This window comes from Xiphophorus maculatus, chromosome 3 (genome assembly GCF_002775205.1).
Source record: "Xiphophorus maculatus strain JP 163 A chromosome 3, X_maculatus-5.0-male, whole genome shotgun sequence".
In the NCBI taxonomy this organism is placed as follows: domain Eukaryota; kingdom Metazoa; phylum Chordata; class Actinopteri; order Cyprinodontiformes; family Poeciliidae; genus Xiphophorus; species Xiphophorus maculatus.
Window position 1 is genome coordinate 18,112,956 of NC_036445.1, and position 18,352 is coordinate 18,131,307.

The following is an 18,352-nucleotide window of genomic DNA, read 5'->3' on the forward strand; positions in this document are numbered from 1 at the left end:
TGCCTACTGGGAGGTTATTTCTTCTGATGTTTACAAAGTGCAACTGTAGTTTTACAGACAAACTGAAAAATGAGTGTCCTTCATACCATCCTGGTCGCAGCAAATGGGTAGCAAATATGTGCAAATTTAATTTATAATCTTTTCTTCAATTACCTGTACATTCAGCAAGCAGTCCTCAGTTCTTCACTCACAGTTTTCAACATTTTTTAAGTCATACAATACAGTGCCTTGATGTGTTGGCCATATATGGAGAATATAGAAAAGATTTGGAACTTCTTTCATTTTAACACAAGGTGACAGACTTCCTCTGACTCCAGGTTTTTTCCTAAAGTGGATGTTTGGCCTCCTTGACCCCCTTTAACCCTTTATTTTCACTCATAGCCTTCAAAGTTACATGGATCATAAAACAATGCCCTTTCTGTGTAAAACAAAGAAATAAAAGTAATTCTGTAATTACAATCCTATTTTGCATTAGAGCCAGTACTCCACGACTCAGCATCTCTGGTTTAATTTTAGAAAGACGAGCCTTGCAGGTTATATGAAAACGAGCCAGAGGGCTGCAAGGAGGCTGAACTGCTGATTAAATGGATTTTGTTTTACATCACAGGAAAGACATTTACTCTGATTTGCTGCTGGTATCTATAATCATCAAATCAGTCTGCTGTAGTGATGAGGGGACTCTGCCAAAAGAGGTTCATCATGAAGTTTTTTTGTCCCATAGAGCTATTAAAAGACGTCTCATTCTTTTTACTGACTTGACTCTCGCCGTGTCCTGACTGTCCCCCACAGCTGTTCGTCATAGACAACGGGGCGGACGACTGGCGCATCGCCATGACCATGGAGAGGGTTCTGCTAATAGCCCTGGAGCTGCTGGTGTCTGCCGTGCATCCTGTGCCTGGGGACTTTAAGTTCCAGTGGCGGGCGCGGCTGGCCTTCTCTTATGCGCCTTCACAGGCTGAGGCAGACCTGGACATGGTGCTGAGCGTGCCCATGTTCCTGCGCCTCTACCTCATCGCCAGAGTCATGCTTCTGCACAGCAAGCTCTTCACTGACGCCTCCTCCAGGAGTATAGGTGCCCTAAATAAGGTCAGAAAACTTTATTGCTTGCAGGTGCTTGGTGCATGGATTCAAGAGAGTGATATTCTTCAAGATTTAACTGGACTAAAGTGGTGAAAATCCTAAGCTACAGATGTCAAGAGCTTCCATCTCTTAATATATGAATTCCTTCCTTCGTTCTCTGCTCCACATCAGATCTTATTTTCATCAGCTTGTTGAAATCCCTTCCTCTCCTTGTTTGTTGTTGTGCTTAGAGACTTGGATGTAAGCTGTGGTGAATCTTTCATATACAGTATGAAATGAGAGTGCCTAGAGGGAACAACATATTGCATATGGCTCAAAAGGGTTGTAAAAAACGGGAGAAGAATGAAGTTAGAAAATGAGGATGGAAGAACAACTTAGCAGGTCATACAACATACCCATGGTTCTCAAAGCGCTGGGCTGCCTTTAGTGGTACCTTAGTAGTAGTTTGATGGTTTTATCACGCTAAGCCCGATTTGTATGGTAAATATAAATAAATAACTCAGTCAGTAGGAAGTAGGTACTCAGTAGGAAAAGTGGAGTGGAGAAAATTTCAAGAACTCCCAGTCGGGGATAAATTCAGTGCCAATAAATGATGTTCCCGGTATTTCCAAGCTAAAAAAAATGGATCTGGGAGTGACATGATACTGTACCTAATGATGCTCCTGTTCCAAGCTTGATAACCAGGGGGATTTAAAAGTTACTATACTTACCAAGTTACCAAGCTTAAGCTACAGCTGACCATTATCTAAAGGGTAATGCAGGTTCTGTGATCCCCCTAAGAAGATCACTGTACATAGTACTTGTGTTCAAAGTAAATATCTTTACTACCCTATCTAAATAACACCAGATCTCATCATGAGCTGCTTTTGTCCCTACGTGTTCACTCCTCTACTTTCAGTTCTCTCTTATGAAACGGCAAACTGGACAAAACGTGCATTCATACTCTGTGTCACTGAGGTTGAGTCAGGTGCTCTAGCAGTTGGGTAAACACTCACTACCTGCCGCAGTCAGAGAGCACGCAGGAAGATATGTTGCAAAAACCTGCAATGCAGGGAAAGATATCGGCACAAAATTTCGTTTTGATGGCTGCATTCATTCTCCTGCAGGAGTAACTCTTCTCCTGGTACGTAAAGTGAAGGTACAAGTACGCAAAATAAGGAAAGTGTTTCATGTCCTTCGCCTGACACGCAGCAAAAATCCAGCCATCGCTGAGTAAATGGTTTTGACCTGGCTTGACTATCACAGGGGAAACACTCCCTCCAGCTGTGTGAAGCTGAGCTTTGTAAGTAAATACATAAATGGTAGTCAGAGAGAGAGAGAGAGACAGTAGATAAAGGTGGAGCGAGACAGGGTCAAATAAAATATGAGATAAAGAGAGAGACAGAAGGATGGAGAGAGGCAGATAAAAAGACATAGAAATTAAGACTGATTAAAGCAATAAGTTGTTCTACAGAGGGATTGCTGTTATTATAAGACAGCAATGATCAAGACCAAATCACTTGGGGAAACACTGAGCCTACCATTTGCAAAACAACCTAACAACGATGTATTTCTCTCCATTTTGTACATTTAAGCACTCTAGGATAATGTGTATTAAGGGGCCGGATGAAAAATTTTATGAGATACAACTTGAGCTGTGCTTTTTCTATGGCAAGCTGGCTAAGTTTTAGATGCAAGTCAGCCATGTTTTGATGAATGGAAATCCTCCAACCTTAAGTCCAGTTTTTATTTATAAAGTTCTGAACTTTATCCCTTCTTCTATTCACTCAATGTTCCATCCTTCCATCTCTCCCACCTTTTTATTTGTCTTTTTTCCTTCCTATCTTCTTTCCTTTCTTTGTTCTTTCTCCTATTATGTTATAATTTAATAAATTCAGTTGTACTACTGTTTGAAAATGTTGGTGTGCTGTTGTTGGGAAACTTGATATTTACTGAGGTGGGACTGGTTATAAAAAATAGAGGGAATGAGGTGTGTTTATTTTGCCATTTAACAATAAACAGGATGGTAATATCAGGATGTTAAGATGTGACACATTGTTGTAATCTGTGAATTAGGTGTAAAAGAAGGACAGCAATGGAGACAAACCCAACTTCATTCAAGTGATTTAAATGTTTGCTGCTGTAAATATGATGACATTCCTCTGGCCGTCTCGCTCACAGTGACAAGGAGAGGAGGTGAAGCTGCCACTGAAGTGCTGCTCTAAAATGACAACTCATTTATCGTTCGCTTTATCCTTCCAGGGCCCAACCATCAAATGATCCATCTGCCAGAACCTCACCGTCTGCCTCTTATTGACAAATGAGTCACATTTAACAGCTACTCAGAAACGGGCCAATTACTCAGAGACACAGTAAAGCTTGACCCAAAGCGGAGGTCAGGACCTGCTCTCTACTCCTGTTAGTGTCAGTATCTCAGTGTCCCGCTTCTATCAACAGCTACTGTAAAGGCTAATTAGGAAAATTTCCAGTCTGAATGGGTTCCAATTGGGGATTTAAAGGTTCACAAGAAGATTGTTTTAGATTCACTCAGCAATATACTGTCCTTTATCAGTTCCATTGTACTCAGTTTGTGTTCTTATTTCAGGTCCATTTTAACACAAGGTTTGTAATGAAAACCCTCATGACCATCTGCCCTGGGACGGTGCTGCTGGTCTTCAGCATCTCTCTGTGGATCATCGCTGCCTGGACTGTACGAGTGTGTGAGAGGTCAGTACAGGACTTAATGCATCTAAGTGTATTTCTGGGATTAGTAATTATGTGACAGTGAGTTTGGATAATATTAGGAAATTTAAATAACTGATTGCATTTGGAAAAAATATATATATGAGGAATGTCGGTGTAGTTATTATTCTTCAGGATTCTAATTAAACTTTTTTTTTAAATCTGTTGTGTGTTTATTTTTGATTCACCCATCACAGAGTTTGCACATTTCTTTGTTTACCTTATGTGAATACAAATTATTTTATGTTATTTTGAAAAAATGTTACGTCACTTGGGGATTTTACATTAAATATTGTCTGTGTAGCTCTTTGTTGGCAGGTAAAATAAACATACAAAAAAGACATTTAAATTGTTTTTACTTAAAAAAAATATATGTACTGTATATATACATGTTCCTTGCAAGCATTTTAACAGGACATTTTGACCCAAATCCCAAAAAGTTTGGACATCACTTACATAACAGACTTTGAATCAATGAGTAAGATCATTGTTTGTGATTAGCAAAGTTACAAAGCTGAAAAAACTAAGAGCCACAAGCTTCAGCTAAATGGTGAAGATGTAAGAAATGCCCCACAACTTCATTCTTTCTTGTACTTTAGGGTGTACTTACTCATACTCAAAATCTGCATCATAACCCTTGCAAATCTTCTGATGTTGATGTTTAATTTTTGCAAAGATATAACTAGGATAGATAAATAAGCAAGGGTGTGGCTTATTATTTTCTTATGAAAGACTAGCCAAAGCCTGATTCTTATTAATATTGCAGCCAGAAGTTGCATTTTGCAGACGATTATCCTAATTCACTTCAGATGTTGGGCTTTCTGCCAATTTCATGTTAAGATCTTTCCAATCACTTTAACACCGAAAACAAACTTAACACAACCCGCTGTTCTCATCTACCAATATTAGTTCAAATTCATTTTTAAAAAATAAATGAGTTTTTTTTTTTATATGCATACCTAATGCACCAACAAATCTACAGCTGTGCTGGCTACTGATCTTGTTTGTCATCAATTCAGTACCCAGATGTAGGAAGAAACACCTATAAGCGTAGGCTACTCAGTTATAGCTGAGAGGTGTTGTAAAGTGGTTATCGCATGACTCGTTACATTTGAAGGATAATTTAATTTCATCAGTTGTGTAATGTTTCTAATGCGCCATTGCGTATTAGGCAAAATGTGACTGACTGCTTAGATGAGTTCTGATGCTTTTGGAGATAATCTCAGAGATGACGGGAAATGTCACTTGGTTAATAAGCTTGATTAAAAACATCATTGAATGGCTGCTGGGCTGCCCTGTTTCACATTCATCTTTAATTGACATTTGCTCTCCACTCACTGCAAATTACATTCACAACAAAAAAAGTTTATTTTCACCTAAAGTAAAGAATGTGTCCATTAAAAACTTTCTTGCTCAGTGTCTCAGTACATGTACAGTGTGAAAGACCAATTTTCAAGGTTAAGTTTTTTTTTATTATTATTTTTCTGTTGAATAGGTTTTTGAAAGAGGAGATTATTTTTCTGATCTGTACTGGGTTTGGTAACTATGGGAACTAGAATGATGGAGTTGCAGTAATGTGTTTTATTCAGTGCTGGGAAAAATTGCAGGACACGTGTTTTAGTTTTGACGCCCACATTTACAGACTGAGCCAGTGAGCCTGTTATGTTTTACTATTACTGCAGTGTTTTGCAAAAGTGGTTGCACACCTTAAACGTTTTTCCACGTTATATCACTTCACAACTACAAATTACACTGTTCCTTATTGTGAGCTTATATGACAGACCAGGTTTTCAAAACTTAACGAATAAAAATCCGAAATGCTGAAAAGTTGCAGAGAAGCTGAGAGAAGCGATAGGTTATAACTGCCTCAAACTGTGAACATTTCATGAATTATGAGCTTCTCAAAACAACAAATGTGCCAAGACACAGTCATCCACCTAAACAACTTAAAAGGCAATGGTAGCTCTGGAGGAACTGACAAGATTCACAATTCAGTTTGGAGAATCTATAAAAAGTACCACTATAGCTGTACTAATATCAATTTTTAACTTTAACGCATGCGGTTAATCTGAAAATTTAACATGTTGATATTACATAACGCAAATTAATCAAACTACCTATTTTGACCTAAATACCTCTGTGTTACTAACCCGATATATGAGGAGAAACGAACAGCAGCAGACAGCAACAGAAGTTGAACATTTTCAACTTTCTTGTGTTGTGTTGCTAGACCCCATGTGCACATGTATGTGTTTAAGCACGAACTGTGCCGGGCGCTTAGCTGGATGAGGACAAGAGACCATCGCTTCATCGCACAAGTTCCATAGGAAATGAATGGAGATCCATTTTTTTACTGATTGACAGCCTCTAACAGCAACATACATTTAGTGAAACAATAACACTGCACAACACCCTGAAGAAACCATCCTCACATGCAGTTGGCAGCATCAATCAGTGAGGATGTTTATCTTCATCACTAACAGAGAAATTGGTGAGAGTTGATGGGATGATAAACGGAGCAAAGTATTGGACAACACCGAATGAAAACCTGTTAGAGTTTCCAAAAGATTTGATACTGAGGTGGAGCTGGACCTTCCTGCAGGACTTCCACACTAAACATACAACCAGATTTACAATTGGATTGTTTACATCAAATTATATTCATGTTTTTAATGACTATTCACACACAAACTCCATACAATTCGACAGAACCTGCACTATTTTTTAAATAAAATTGAGCAAAAATGTAACTTTTTAGGTGTGCCCAAATAAGACGCAGTGACAGAAAAATGTAGTTCTAAAAAGTAATACCTCAGATGGAGGAAGTACAAAGACACAGCATAATTCTGAAGTAAAATTTCCATCTGATTTGCATTCCCACCAAGCTTTGTTGTATGTTTCTCATTCTGGTCCTCAGACTGCCCTGCTTGTTTTAGGTGTTTCCCTTCTGCCACACACATGGATTGAATCTGTGGATGATTAGCAGGCCTCTGCAGTACTTGATGGCTGCAGAAGAGGTCATGCAATCATTTGGATCAGCTGTTCTGGAATAGAGGCACATCTAAAACATGCAGAGCAGGGGGGCCTGAGGACTGGAATTGAGAAGCACTTAACACTTAAAAGCTCAATAAAATACATTGGTGTTTGTCAGTGTAATAAAACAAAATGTGAAAACGATCAAGAGATATTTATATTTTTAGAAGGTGTCGTATCCACTATTCATCTTTTACTACTAGCTATCTGTTATAAACTGGGTTTTATTTTTCTTCAGGTACCATGACGCTCAGGATGTGACCAGTAACTTCCTGGGAGCGATGTGGCTTATCTCTATCACTTTCCTTTCCATCGGCTATGGAGACATGGTTCCTCACACCTACTGTGGCAAAGGAGTCTGTCTGCTCACAGGCATTATGGTCAGTATATTTTCTGTCCCTCCTCCTCCTGTGTCCCTCACAGTCTCCCCAAGGCGCTGTCCTCACCATGTTCAAAGGTCAGCAGATTGGAGAACATGCTGTCATTTGCGAGAGAAATTCTGCCTTCTGTAATTTGGGCAATCCTCTCTGAATTAGCTGCATCTGTGCTTCTGTGTGTTTTGGTCGCGTAGGCGTCCAAACAAGAGCACATTAGTGGTTTGTGTGTATTTTTGTGTGTTATTCGTGTTTCTGTCCTCATTGCATAATGAAGGTCCTACCTTTCAATGTGCCATGTCCTCCCACTCTCACTTTCTCACTACCTCCATCATTCTTTCATTTTCTTTCTTTGCCACTATCTACCCCTTACATTTCATCAAATCTTTTTGTTGTTTTCTCTTTTCTTCTCTTCTTTTTTCCTCCTCTTGTTCTCCAAGGCCACATGTTTATTTTTATCTGTCGTCCATCTGCTAGCAGTAGTGTTTAAGCAGACAACTTCTGCACTCTGCGGGTGAGGTGATTTGTGATCTTTTTTTGTTTGATGGGAATGAGATCATAACTTTCTTTGTTGCCCTTAAACCACTATTTAACCAAATTGTTTGTGTGCTTTGTGTCATAATTTGTTTAGAAGACCCATGTGTGCCCAAGCTTTTATTTCCTGGCTTATTTATGAGATATTGTTTTGATATTGTTTCCTTGTGATTCTCTATTTTTAAGTAATTTCTTCTGAAACCACCCAAATGACAAAATGATGCTGCTTTCCCCCCATTACATAGTTAGCACATTTCTTTTTACCTAATGTGTGTGACAGATGTAGTCTGTCTTTATATGTTGTTTTTGAAGGCTTCTTCCTTGTAGAGTGGCCTTTCAGCACATTTTGGTACAGGACTGGTTTAACTGTGTAATTTGAAGGATACTCTCTTACCAGATTCAGACAGCATCTTCACAAGGTCTGCTATTCTGTTCTCCTTTTTGATGGCATGATGACTGGACATGACTCTGCTGTTCATACTTGAACGTGACAGCCATGTGTATCAACTAATTTGTACCCAAGTATGATCCAGACTTGTGGCTGTTCTTTTCCTGATATTTTGACTCATTTCTTTTGATTTCCCAATGACATCACTTAAGGAAACTGAATATTTGAGGTGTTTGTCTTTAAATATTTCTACAGCTGTGCCTCTAATTAACACAGATGGTGGGATTTCATCAGAATCAGAAGTAGACAAAGCCATACTATGATATCCTAGGCTTTCCCTTATTGTTAAAAGGAAAATATCAGACAGTGAGAATATATAGTGTATATAAATATTGGTATAATAAATACAGAGTTGGATCAAGAACATGAATACCTGGTGCTTGACACATAGTAGAACATAAATGCATCAAAACAGTTATTTTTAGTTTTGCACATATTGGTATTGCGATGATGATTGCAATTTGATATTTTGTCCAGAGCTAAATGACATGCTAATAAATATCCTAAGAGTTCAGTTTGACATGACTCTTACTTACCTTATCTTTAATAAAGTTAGTTAGTCACAGTGACAAAGAAGCCCTTTTATTCTCACTTCCTTTCTCCATAACTCATAATTCCCACTGTGTGCTCCTGTCTAAGGTCACCAAGCTGCTACACTTCACCTCACTTTTACAGCCTCTTTGTTTTTTTCTTTTTTTAAATATCCTAGCAGCGCCTCTATTAATAATGTAATGAGAGCAGAGGCAAGGTTGGTGACATTACTGCATGGTGAGGACAGGGGTATATAACAGCACAAAAAGTCAGAACCACAACAACCTCTCATTTTTACACTCCACACACTCAAGAAAAATACAAGATGGCCCGATATTATAACATTTTTCTTTTATTACCATCACTGCAGGAATTTTTATAATCCATTTGCAACCTTTTTTTAACATAACATGCGTGTTTTGTATGAGGGCACTGAAAATTGAGTTACAGTATTTAAGCCACTTCAGAAGTGCCCTAAGATACGGTTTAATGGCTGCTCAATGAAAACAAGAGCACTACTCAAAAATGCTTGAAATGACTCTTTCACAAAAAATAACACTTAGAAACTTCCTTGAGCTGTGTGTATACTGGTCTTTGAAAATATTCAGATAGATGATTCAGTTTTCTCCCAAAAACAGCATGTGTATTCTTTTATCCTCACCGTATCCAACCTCTCTCTGTGTTTGCCAACTCACCTACCTTCCTCACTTTGCAGTCCATTAAATGTGTGAGCAAACACACCGTTTCACACAAGATAGACACACACGGACCCCTTTTGTTGGGTGAATCATCCAATAGATGTTTGAGATGGAGTAAAACTCTCACCACAACACGCACAGAAAGAGACAGACATAAAACAGAGGGGTGGATACAGATAGTCCCAAGCCCACTGCTACAGACTGGACTGAATACCCCCCTCCACACACACACAACACTGACAGAGAACTTGACATGCACTCTGAGCGTGGCGCCCACACACACTCTTCTGACAAACACATAAACAAGCGCTCCTCAGAGCGGTCGGTGTGTTTTATTTTTGTTGAACATCAGATGGTCATGTTGCTTCACAGGAAAATATCTAGTGGAGTTTCAGTCGTGGAGAAAATAAAAGCATAAAGAGGATATGTTTTATTATTGTTTGCGTGTGCTGGCGTGTGTGGATGTGTGTTTGAGAGTTAATGTAATGAGTTTGAACGGGAGAAATTTTCACTGATGTTACTATGACAACACATGAAGGAATATACCATCGTCCAAAGGCTACCTGGGGGGTGTTCCAGGTGTCAGTGAGCACATGTGGGCGGTTGTGTATTTGTTGTCAGCGGGTGGATGGTGGGAAGGTAAAAAGCTTTAAAATGCTGTGAACAATGTGAGATATTTGTCTTAAATTAAAATACAACAAGGGATACTTGCCTCAATGAATCAAATTATGAGAATGCAGGATCACATTGACAACTGACTACATGATTTGCAGATTTGTCCACAGTCTGTTTTTTATTGTTTTAGTCACACTTAAATGTTTCAAATCATCAAGCAAATTTTAAAATAAACCAAAGATAATCTGCGTAAATGCAAAATGCCCTTTAGCATTTACAAGAGGTCGAACTAGCCCTAGCCTTATGGGCAAATGAATCCTACACTAACTGTGGTTAACTACCTTCATAGGTTAAACTTTACAAGCCACATCAAGGCCAGGTTACTGCTTGACCTGTAGAATCAAAACAAAAATCAAAAGCTTGTATAACAATTTCAATACACCAGCCAATGAGGACCTGGGATTGAGGACCCAATCCACAAAATTGTGATGGTTTTCTAAATTAACAGGGTGTGACAAACTTATTCTGACTTATTTAAGAGTCATTCCTAAATTACAAAAAGTTGATTGTCACAGAGCCCCGTCCAAATTCACATACGACTGAATTATCTGGATTTTCACAAACTTTGCAATGAAAATATATAAGGAGCATTTTATTTACTGAAATAATTAAGATCGTAAGTAAATCATGTACAAAGTTTAAGTATTTTTATGAACTTGAGCATGTAAACGTATTTTCTCCCACATCTGACACTTTCTCCCAGGTATTCCTGCACTGACTCCAATTTTTATACCCTGGAGTTATGCCTTTTTTAAATGCAGTCTGTAATGCAAACATATGATGAGTTTTCTTGGCCTTAGTTGCTGCTTTCTTCTTGTATAAACTCTGCTTTGTCAGGTTTAAGAGAATAACTGCTTTTCAAATGGCTTTGTGCTCTTTCATCCTCCAAGTGCATGCATTCTGCATTAAAAATAGTTTGTTGAAATATCCCCAGTTTTTTTCTGTTTTTATTCCCACTGACCTGATTTTGAAACCATTTCCAGTTGTTGTTTTTTTTTTTGCTTAAACATGTTTGTCTGTCTCAGACTTTGTAGTGTGCACACAAATTACACTAGATAATCCCTCAAAGAAGGCTTGACTGTTTATAACACACTGGAAACCAAGAACAGCAAAGAGAAATACTGAAATAGTTCTACTCAGAAACAGTCTAGTAGTGATATTTTGATACTGCATTACAAATCTCCCATAATAGTCAGGCTCTTTAAATGTCAAGCTTCTCTTTTGGTTTATTTCTCTATGCTTGGCATAAATTTACTGAACAAAATCTTTCTATAGCCAGATTACTTTAAATCACAACAACCACTGTTGTGAGCTGTCATGTCCCATCCTAGATTCCCCACCTTTTTCCAAACAATTCATAAAGATACCCAAATTACATAGGACATGATCTGATAAAGCTTTGACTACTCATAGTTGCCATGGGATTTAAAGTAGTTTAGTGGAAATAAAAACAAAAGCAGACATGTTTTCCCCTGTAAATCTGAGCAGTTAAATGAATGGGATTTTTTTGCATTTCAAAAATAATGTGGATGCGTACATAGAAGGCATGGATGCTATGCGGTGCAAGTGCATTTGACCTATCATCGATAATATACTGTAGATCATCCCTTTATAAAGGGATGACATTTAGCAGTTTCCGTCTTTGGAGCATACAGGTTTGTTACAAGGAAGGTCAAGTTTATTTACATACTACTTTATTGCTTAAGCAAAAAAAGCAACTGGAAATAGTTTCAAAATCAGGTCAGTGGGAATAAAGACAGAAAAAAACTGGGGATATTTCAGCAAACAATTTTGAATGCACACACAACTTAATCCAAAAGTGCTTCACAGTTCTTAAAGGTCATTTCTAAAAGTGTTTTAAGAGTTAAAGTTTATAACAGTCTTATTAGAAAGATACTGACCAGTTCTGGTTTGGAAGGGTTGCTAGTAGAAAGGATCCTCTCTAAGAAGATTATGGTGACAAAAAATTGGTTTGGAAAGTTGGACCTGAATTATCCTTAGGACTACTGGAACCATGTCCTTTGAACAGATCAGACCAAGAGTTTTTTTCTGGCCATTACTGCTATATTTAATGAAAAACAATATATTAAAAACCCTGTGCCAACTCTTAAGTATGGTAGTGGAGGGATAATGATCCAGCTGCTTAGGAGTTGCTAAGGCAACCATGACCTCCTCTGTTTACCAAGGTATTATAGTGTTGAATCTAAGACTTTTTGTTCTGCTGCTCAAGTTTGACTTAATCTGGGTCGTCAACAGATTAATGAAGAATCTACAGCACAACACAATGGATGAATACAAGGAATTAGGGTTTTGCACTGGGCCAACTAAAGTCTAGACATGATGAAAATCCCATGGTGGGAGCTTAAGAGAGCTGCGCAAAAATTTCTGCAATCATCAATTACGTGAGGCGTCTCTGAAAGAGGAACATTGTTGTGAGACTGGTGAAGACATGACTGTAACTTTGCTACAAGCTGTTGAATAGCAGTGTGGGCTGCATGATTTTAAAGGACATGTACATAATTTGGATACTAATTTTGAAAATTGCGATGACGATATAAATACTAAACCATTTTCTGACACTTTTCTCTCATTGTGATTTCCCTACCACTATTTCTGAACTCTTATTCACTAAAAATGCCCATCAGTTGTCGGCATTGGGGTTAGTGAAGGTCTCTGTTCAAATTTATTACTGGTAAACAGAATTTGCATGTGTGACAACATAATACAACATCAACAATTCCTTCTAAGCAATCTTTTGTAGTTGCGATATTACGCGCATTAATATTGCAATGACACTTGTGACTCGACATACTGAGCAGCTTGAGTTTGTACCTATTTTATCACAAGAATCCTCAACATTCATGAAGACGCTTTTTGCTTTGACTGCACAAGCACAGATGGAGCTTCCCCTCTTTCTGATTGCTGCGTAGACGGCTGCGCCGTACTGGAGGAACCAAAGGGAAACACCCCGACAGGCGTATAAAACAAATCACAGCAGCACAGCCATCATCAGTCGTGTCACTCTGCGGAGATTGCAGAGGGAACCCTGCTGGAATCAAATGGATGCCGGCGCATACATAAATAAACTCCCATATACACACAGAAGAGCACACACACACACACTCACGCCATAACAAATGCATGCACATACACACAACTGGGCTGCCCTGGTGAACCAATCGCTCCTCTATCGCTCCACCACTAATCTTGACCAGGACGGACCCCCATGCAAACAGCGCTGTATTTGCACGTACTGTGACGCTCGTTCATTGAGCACATGTATGAATGCTCTAAGGGTTTTCCTTTGGCTCTCATCATATTTTATTCATAGCTGTTGTATGAGCGCAAATAGAGTGGATGAGAGCATAGACGTGGGCACTAATGCCTGTTTGTGCGTTGCATCTCACTGAAGCCAGCCAAACTTATTTTTGGCAAACCTTTCTTGTCTTTTAAGAGTGTGCACGAATTCTTGGCTCTTTCCTTCCTACACGTTTCAGGAATGCTGCACCCTCTCTCAACTCGCTCTCTAAACTCGTGTTTGTCTTCTTCTACATCTCCTTTATTCTCCACCTCTGGCCCCTCCATTCCCTGTGAGATGCACACACTAACAAGCAGGAAGGAAGACACTTGTACACTTTCATTAACCACTCTTAATCTTAATTCATTGCCTATCAGGAGATATGTGACCTCATTAACACTGCCTTCTTCTCCATTTTCCTCCCCTGCTATTTTGCATGCACACACCCTCGTCTCCTCATTCATCCCTCCCTCCATAATTCCATGCTTCACCGTATCTCTTCTTCCTTTCTCCCTTTCTTTCCTCTCGGTGTGTGTGCCGCCTTCAGAGGAACCTGTGAGCACTCAGCAGCCCCATTCAAAACAGCGTCTAATCTGAAAGTTAATTAAGTCTGCCTTTCCTCTGTGTTCCTTCTCCTCTTTTCCTCTCAAGCATGTCTTTCTGGTTGAGAGGCTGCTGTCACTCTCTCCCAAATGAATTTTGTCATGTGTCCCATGTGGGTTGAGCTGGAATACAGACAAACTGGTTTGTGTTTTACACTTTCACACGTCCTGAAGGCCTCCAAGACTCCGGTGAGAGGAGAAGACTGACACCATGTAATTCAAATTGACAGCATATAATTAAATGAAAGTAGGTGGTGTCGATTCTTGATTTTTTTTTTAGTTTTTTTTGTCCAAAAGGAGGTATATTTTTCAGCTGCATGTGTAGGGAATATATAGAAAGCATCTTACACCAGATGGAGTGGAAGTGAAAATAGATTTGGCTTGCTTCTCACCGTGAAGAAATGTGGATTTGGAGCAGAGCTGTTATTCCTAATCCTCTCCTCTCCCCCTATTCACTTCTCCTTCTGTCATTCAGCTCCTCGTATTTGCCCTTGCAAACCTTCAATTGTCTGGGGTAGCTCCCCATCCAGAAATCTCCCATATTAATGCGTCTGTATCCTGACTGAGTGTTTGTTTTCTCCGCCTCTCTTCTCTCTCTCCCTCTGTCTCTCTCAGGGTGCGGGATGCACAGCTCTGGTGGTTGCTGTGGTAGCCAGGAAGCTGGAGCTGACCAAGGCTGAGAAACACGTGCACAACTTCATGATGGATACACAGCTCACCAAGAGGGTGTGTATATGCCTGGTTTTACTTGGCAGTGGGTTGTTGCAGAGAACACAAACAATGCCTTGCAAAAGTATTCAAGCCCTGTAACTTTTTCAGATGTCTGTACTATAACAAAAAGATCTTATTGTATTTTATCTGTGTTTTTGATGGTAGACCAACTAAAAGAGTGCATAATGGTGCTATGAAAGGACCCATAGTTTGCTTCTTTTTTTTTTTTGCAAATGAAACTCTTGTTTTTGCATATCTGGTTAACTCTATTTACTTTTCAATCCTAAATGATCCCCAGTGTAAACAATTATCTTCCAAATCCACCATTCATAACTGATCCAGTGTTGTCACCTCACAGGCAAGGTCACACTTGTTTTCCACTTATGCCTATTGATGCATATTCAACACATTTCAAAGATCGTATTGAAAGGACTGACTCCATCTAGTGGTTGGAACTATGCCCAAGTATGTTTTATTTTACTAAATAACAGTATTCTAAATGCCTAATTTAACAATCGATGTTCAGTTTATAATCTTGACAGAAAAACACAAACACTTTTAATGTGTACATTACCCCTTAATGTCAACATTAAGGGGTAAATAGGCAAGTAAAGTTCACCTGTGGTTAATTGGATCTTAGCATAAATCCAGCTGTGACAACCTCAGCGGTTTGTTAGAGAACCTCAGTGAACAAACAGCAACATGAAGTCCCGTCCATTAGTTGTGTACCAATTACTGAAACCCATTTTTCATTTTCCTTCCACTTAGCATGTTTGCACTACTTTGTAGTTCATTTCATAAAAACCCAGTTCGTGCTTGTATAAGAAAAGCACACATTTCTGTTTTCCTGTGGGTTCAGTATTGCAGGATTTCACTGAATTTTAATATCTGGTAAAACTGTTGCATCTTTCACCTTCCTAAACTACCACATCACACCATCAACCTGCATTGTTGTGACAGAGAACCGTGTTATTTGAGCGATAAAAGGTCATCTATCCAGCTCAGCCTGCTCTGCTACCTCTGTTACTGCCTCCCTCTTTCTTTCCATCACCGTTCCTTTTCCTCCTACATGGCCATCCCTCCACCTCCCCTTTCCTTTGACATTTGTCTCTCTTACAGTAAATCCCTTTCTCTCCCTCTTTCTCTTTCTGCCACCCTTCACCCTCTCCTTTTCTTGCCCCCTCCACGCCTCCTTCCCTTCATCTCTCACTCCCTCCCTCCTTCAGTCCTTTTCAATTTTTCATACAGCTGAAAGACCCAAGTTTTAAAAATAGCTCCCATATCAAATATGTAGGGTACATTATGGCAGCAGGGTTATCTGGGTGTCTGAACGGGGTTGAGTGATCAATAATTTGAGCATGGATAAAATATCAACAAAGAAGCAAACAGGCTTTAGAGCTATTGACTTTCACCTCGCCCTCCTGCCGTCTCTCTTCAGTTCGTCCAAATCTGTTTTCACAAGACATTTGACATTTAATTATGATGCACATGATTGGTTTTCTGTCAATGTTTACATATACAAAAGTCCTGAGTCATTCTCCATTTCTTTACAGTTACCACGAAGACGTACTTGTAATCTTACAAAGTGATCAACATTTCTCTGGGCTTTCTGAGGTCATTCCAAAGGATTTCGTGGGATTTTGCTGCCTTGTCGCTTATTTTCTGGGGACAAAGCTCGACTAGTACTGACTCGGCTTTCAGTTCAGCTTTAAGGATTCTCCGATAGATTCTGAAACAATTTGAGTTCTTTATTAAGTATCTCAAGCTGAAAATGCAAGTTCAGGAGAGTACCAGTCAATGCTTTTCTAAGGGTGCCAACACTGGTTGAGTCCTGAGAGCCACTCTGTTACAATATTTAATATTTCAATAACTTGCAACAATAACTGAGTGCATTGCAAGCTTTAAGGAAAATGGCAATACTGCAGACATTTTTGTGTTGGTGGCTGATGAAAAAAATAAAGAGGAGCTAGACAAAGTAATCCTAAACCAGAAAAAGTCCTCTATTGTCTTGTGTTGTCACATACAAATTTTGCTACCGCCTTTTTAGCTGCCTTACCATGATGTCCCCACCTACTGTAAGGTGGTACTCGCTTGTAATGGAAAATGACCAAACTGTGTAGACTTGAGTGGAGCCCAGTTGATTTGAGCTTAGCAGGTACTAGTTTCCTAAGCCACATAACTGGGATCTATGAGTCGAGCATAGATGTTAATAAAGTCAAGTGTCCTGATCAAATAACTAAAATTATGTTGAACGTTTCATAGAAATGCAAAGATCAGAATTTTATGAATTTATAAGGTGTAACACAATGAAACAACCCTTAAAGATCATATTGACAAAATCCACGTGAAAGAAACTACAACAATTGCATCATTGTGAAAACGTAAATGCTTATTCTTTACTTTTTTGTGTCTTTCTATTCTTTAATCCAAAACTTGTAGGAGATATCTCAATCTTGAGTTTTGCCCACTAATGTTTGATCTTAAGATCTTAAGCTGGTCCTCAGTAACTCTGAAGTTATCCATGATTTTCTCACTCTTTGGTTTAGATGTGATTCATATTGCTGAAGTTTTTAGCAAGCATTAGACTCAGCTGCACTTATTGGAGTTAAAGAAGGAAAATCCAGTATGTTGGAATTGTCTTTAAATCTGCTTGGCCAGATGGTTTGTTGTGCAGAACCATCTGGCTGCAGACTGTTTGAAATAGGGCAGTTTTTTGGCAATATTTGTCAGGTGATTGGCTGAACCATCTGCCTGTCAATGTTTATACAGTTAAAGGTATTAAACTGTAAAGAGAAAATCAAACATATCCCCTTCTATGTAAAGCTCCTTGTGTTACTTGTTGGTCGTTTTACTCGCCCTAGCAGGATGTATCCCTCCATAAAAGCTTCATTAGTTTTTTGTTTTTTTGTGTGTATGGTTGTTGGAAAACAGAAATTAAGTGTTTTTGCAATAATATCAACACAGTCATGTTAGTTGCATTTCAGTTTGAAACGACAGACTTTTCCTACAGAATACTTATTTCTGAGTCATGCTTGTATTCATTTTATTGAGCTGTGGTATTTAGTCATAATAGGTTTTATTATTTTAGGTTTACTATATTTACTATCTCGCTGGAGGCTGCAGTTTGTCAAAGTGACTCTGAAACTTAGAGGTGTGATCAAATCATTGTTTTAAATCTGCCAAGTCAAGGGACTCAACCTAAAAGCAGGCCCCAATCAGATAAGGAGTTCATCCTTTGTGACGTATTTTCAGTTGTCATCTTCAAGATGCTGATGTGGTGATGCTTCAAGAATAAAAGATTTTATTTCAAACTACAGCCCAAGTCGGAGAAACCAAATCATGAGGAAAACTTGGCCCAATTATTAAAAAAAAAGAAAAATCACATTTGATCTCTAGACACAGTCCACAGTCCTTTTAAAGGGTTCTACGCAACACATATCCAATACCATATTTGGCATTCCCCAGCACATAGACCTTACCTCTGTGAGACCAGCTTAAAATCTTAAGATAAATCTTAAGACCTTTTCACTTTTCACATGTGGTCCTTTTCAACTCCAGGTGTCAACAATCTCCTTATTGTGCAACAATCTGGGCCTTTCCTTATTTGATCTTTCCCACTGTAAAACTTTATGCTTTGAATGTTCTCC

At 38.9% G+C, this 18,352-nt stretch overlaps 1 protein-coding gene across 2 annotated transcripts in view; it reads left to right on the forward strand.

The window, feature by feature from the left end:
• LOC102232652 (small conductance calcium-activated potassium channel protein 2-like) overlaps positions 1-18,352 on the forward strand; it is an 85,094-nt gene that overhangs the window by 48,172 nt on the left and 18,570 nt on the right. For both annotated transcript variants that reach the window (XM_023331110.1, XM_005810284.2), the window contains exons 4-7: positions 790-1,086; positions 3,665-3,786; positions 7,073-7,214; positions 14,610-14,720. In XM_023331110.1, the coding sequence (XP_023186878.1) occupies positions 790-1,086; positions 3,665-3,786; positions 7,073-7,214; positions 14,610-14,720 (672 nt within the window). The remainder of the gene's footprint in view (positions 1-789; positions 1,087-3,664; positions 3,787-7,072; positions 7,215-14,609; positions 14,721-18,352) is intronic.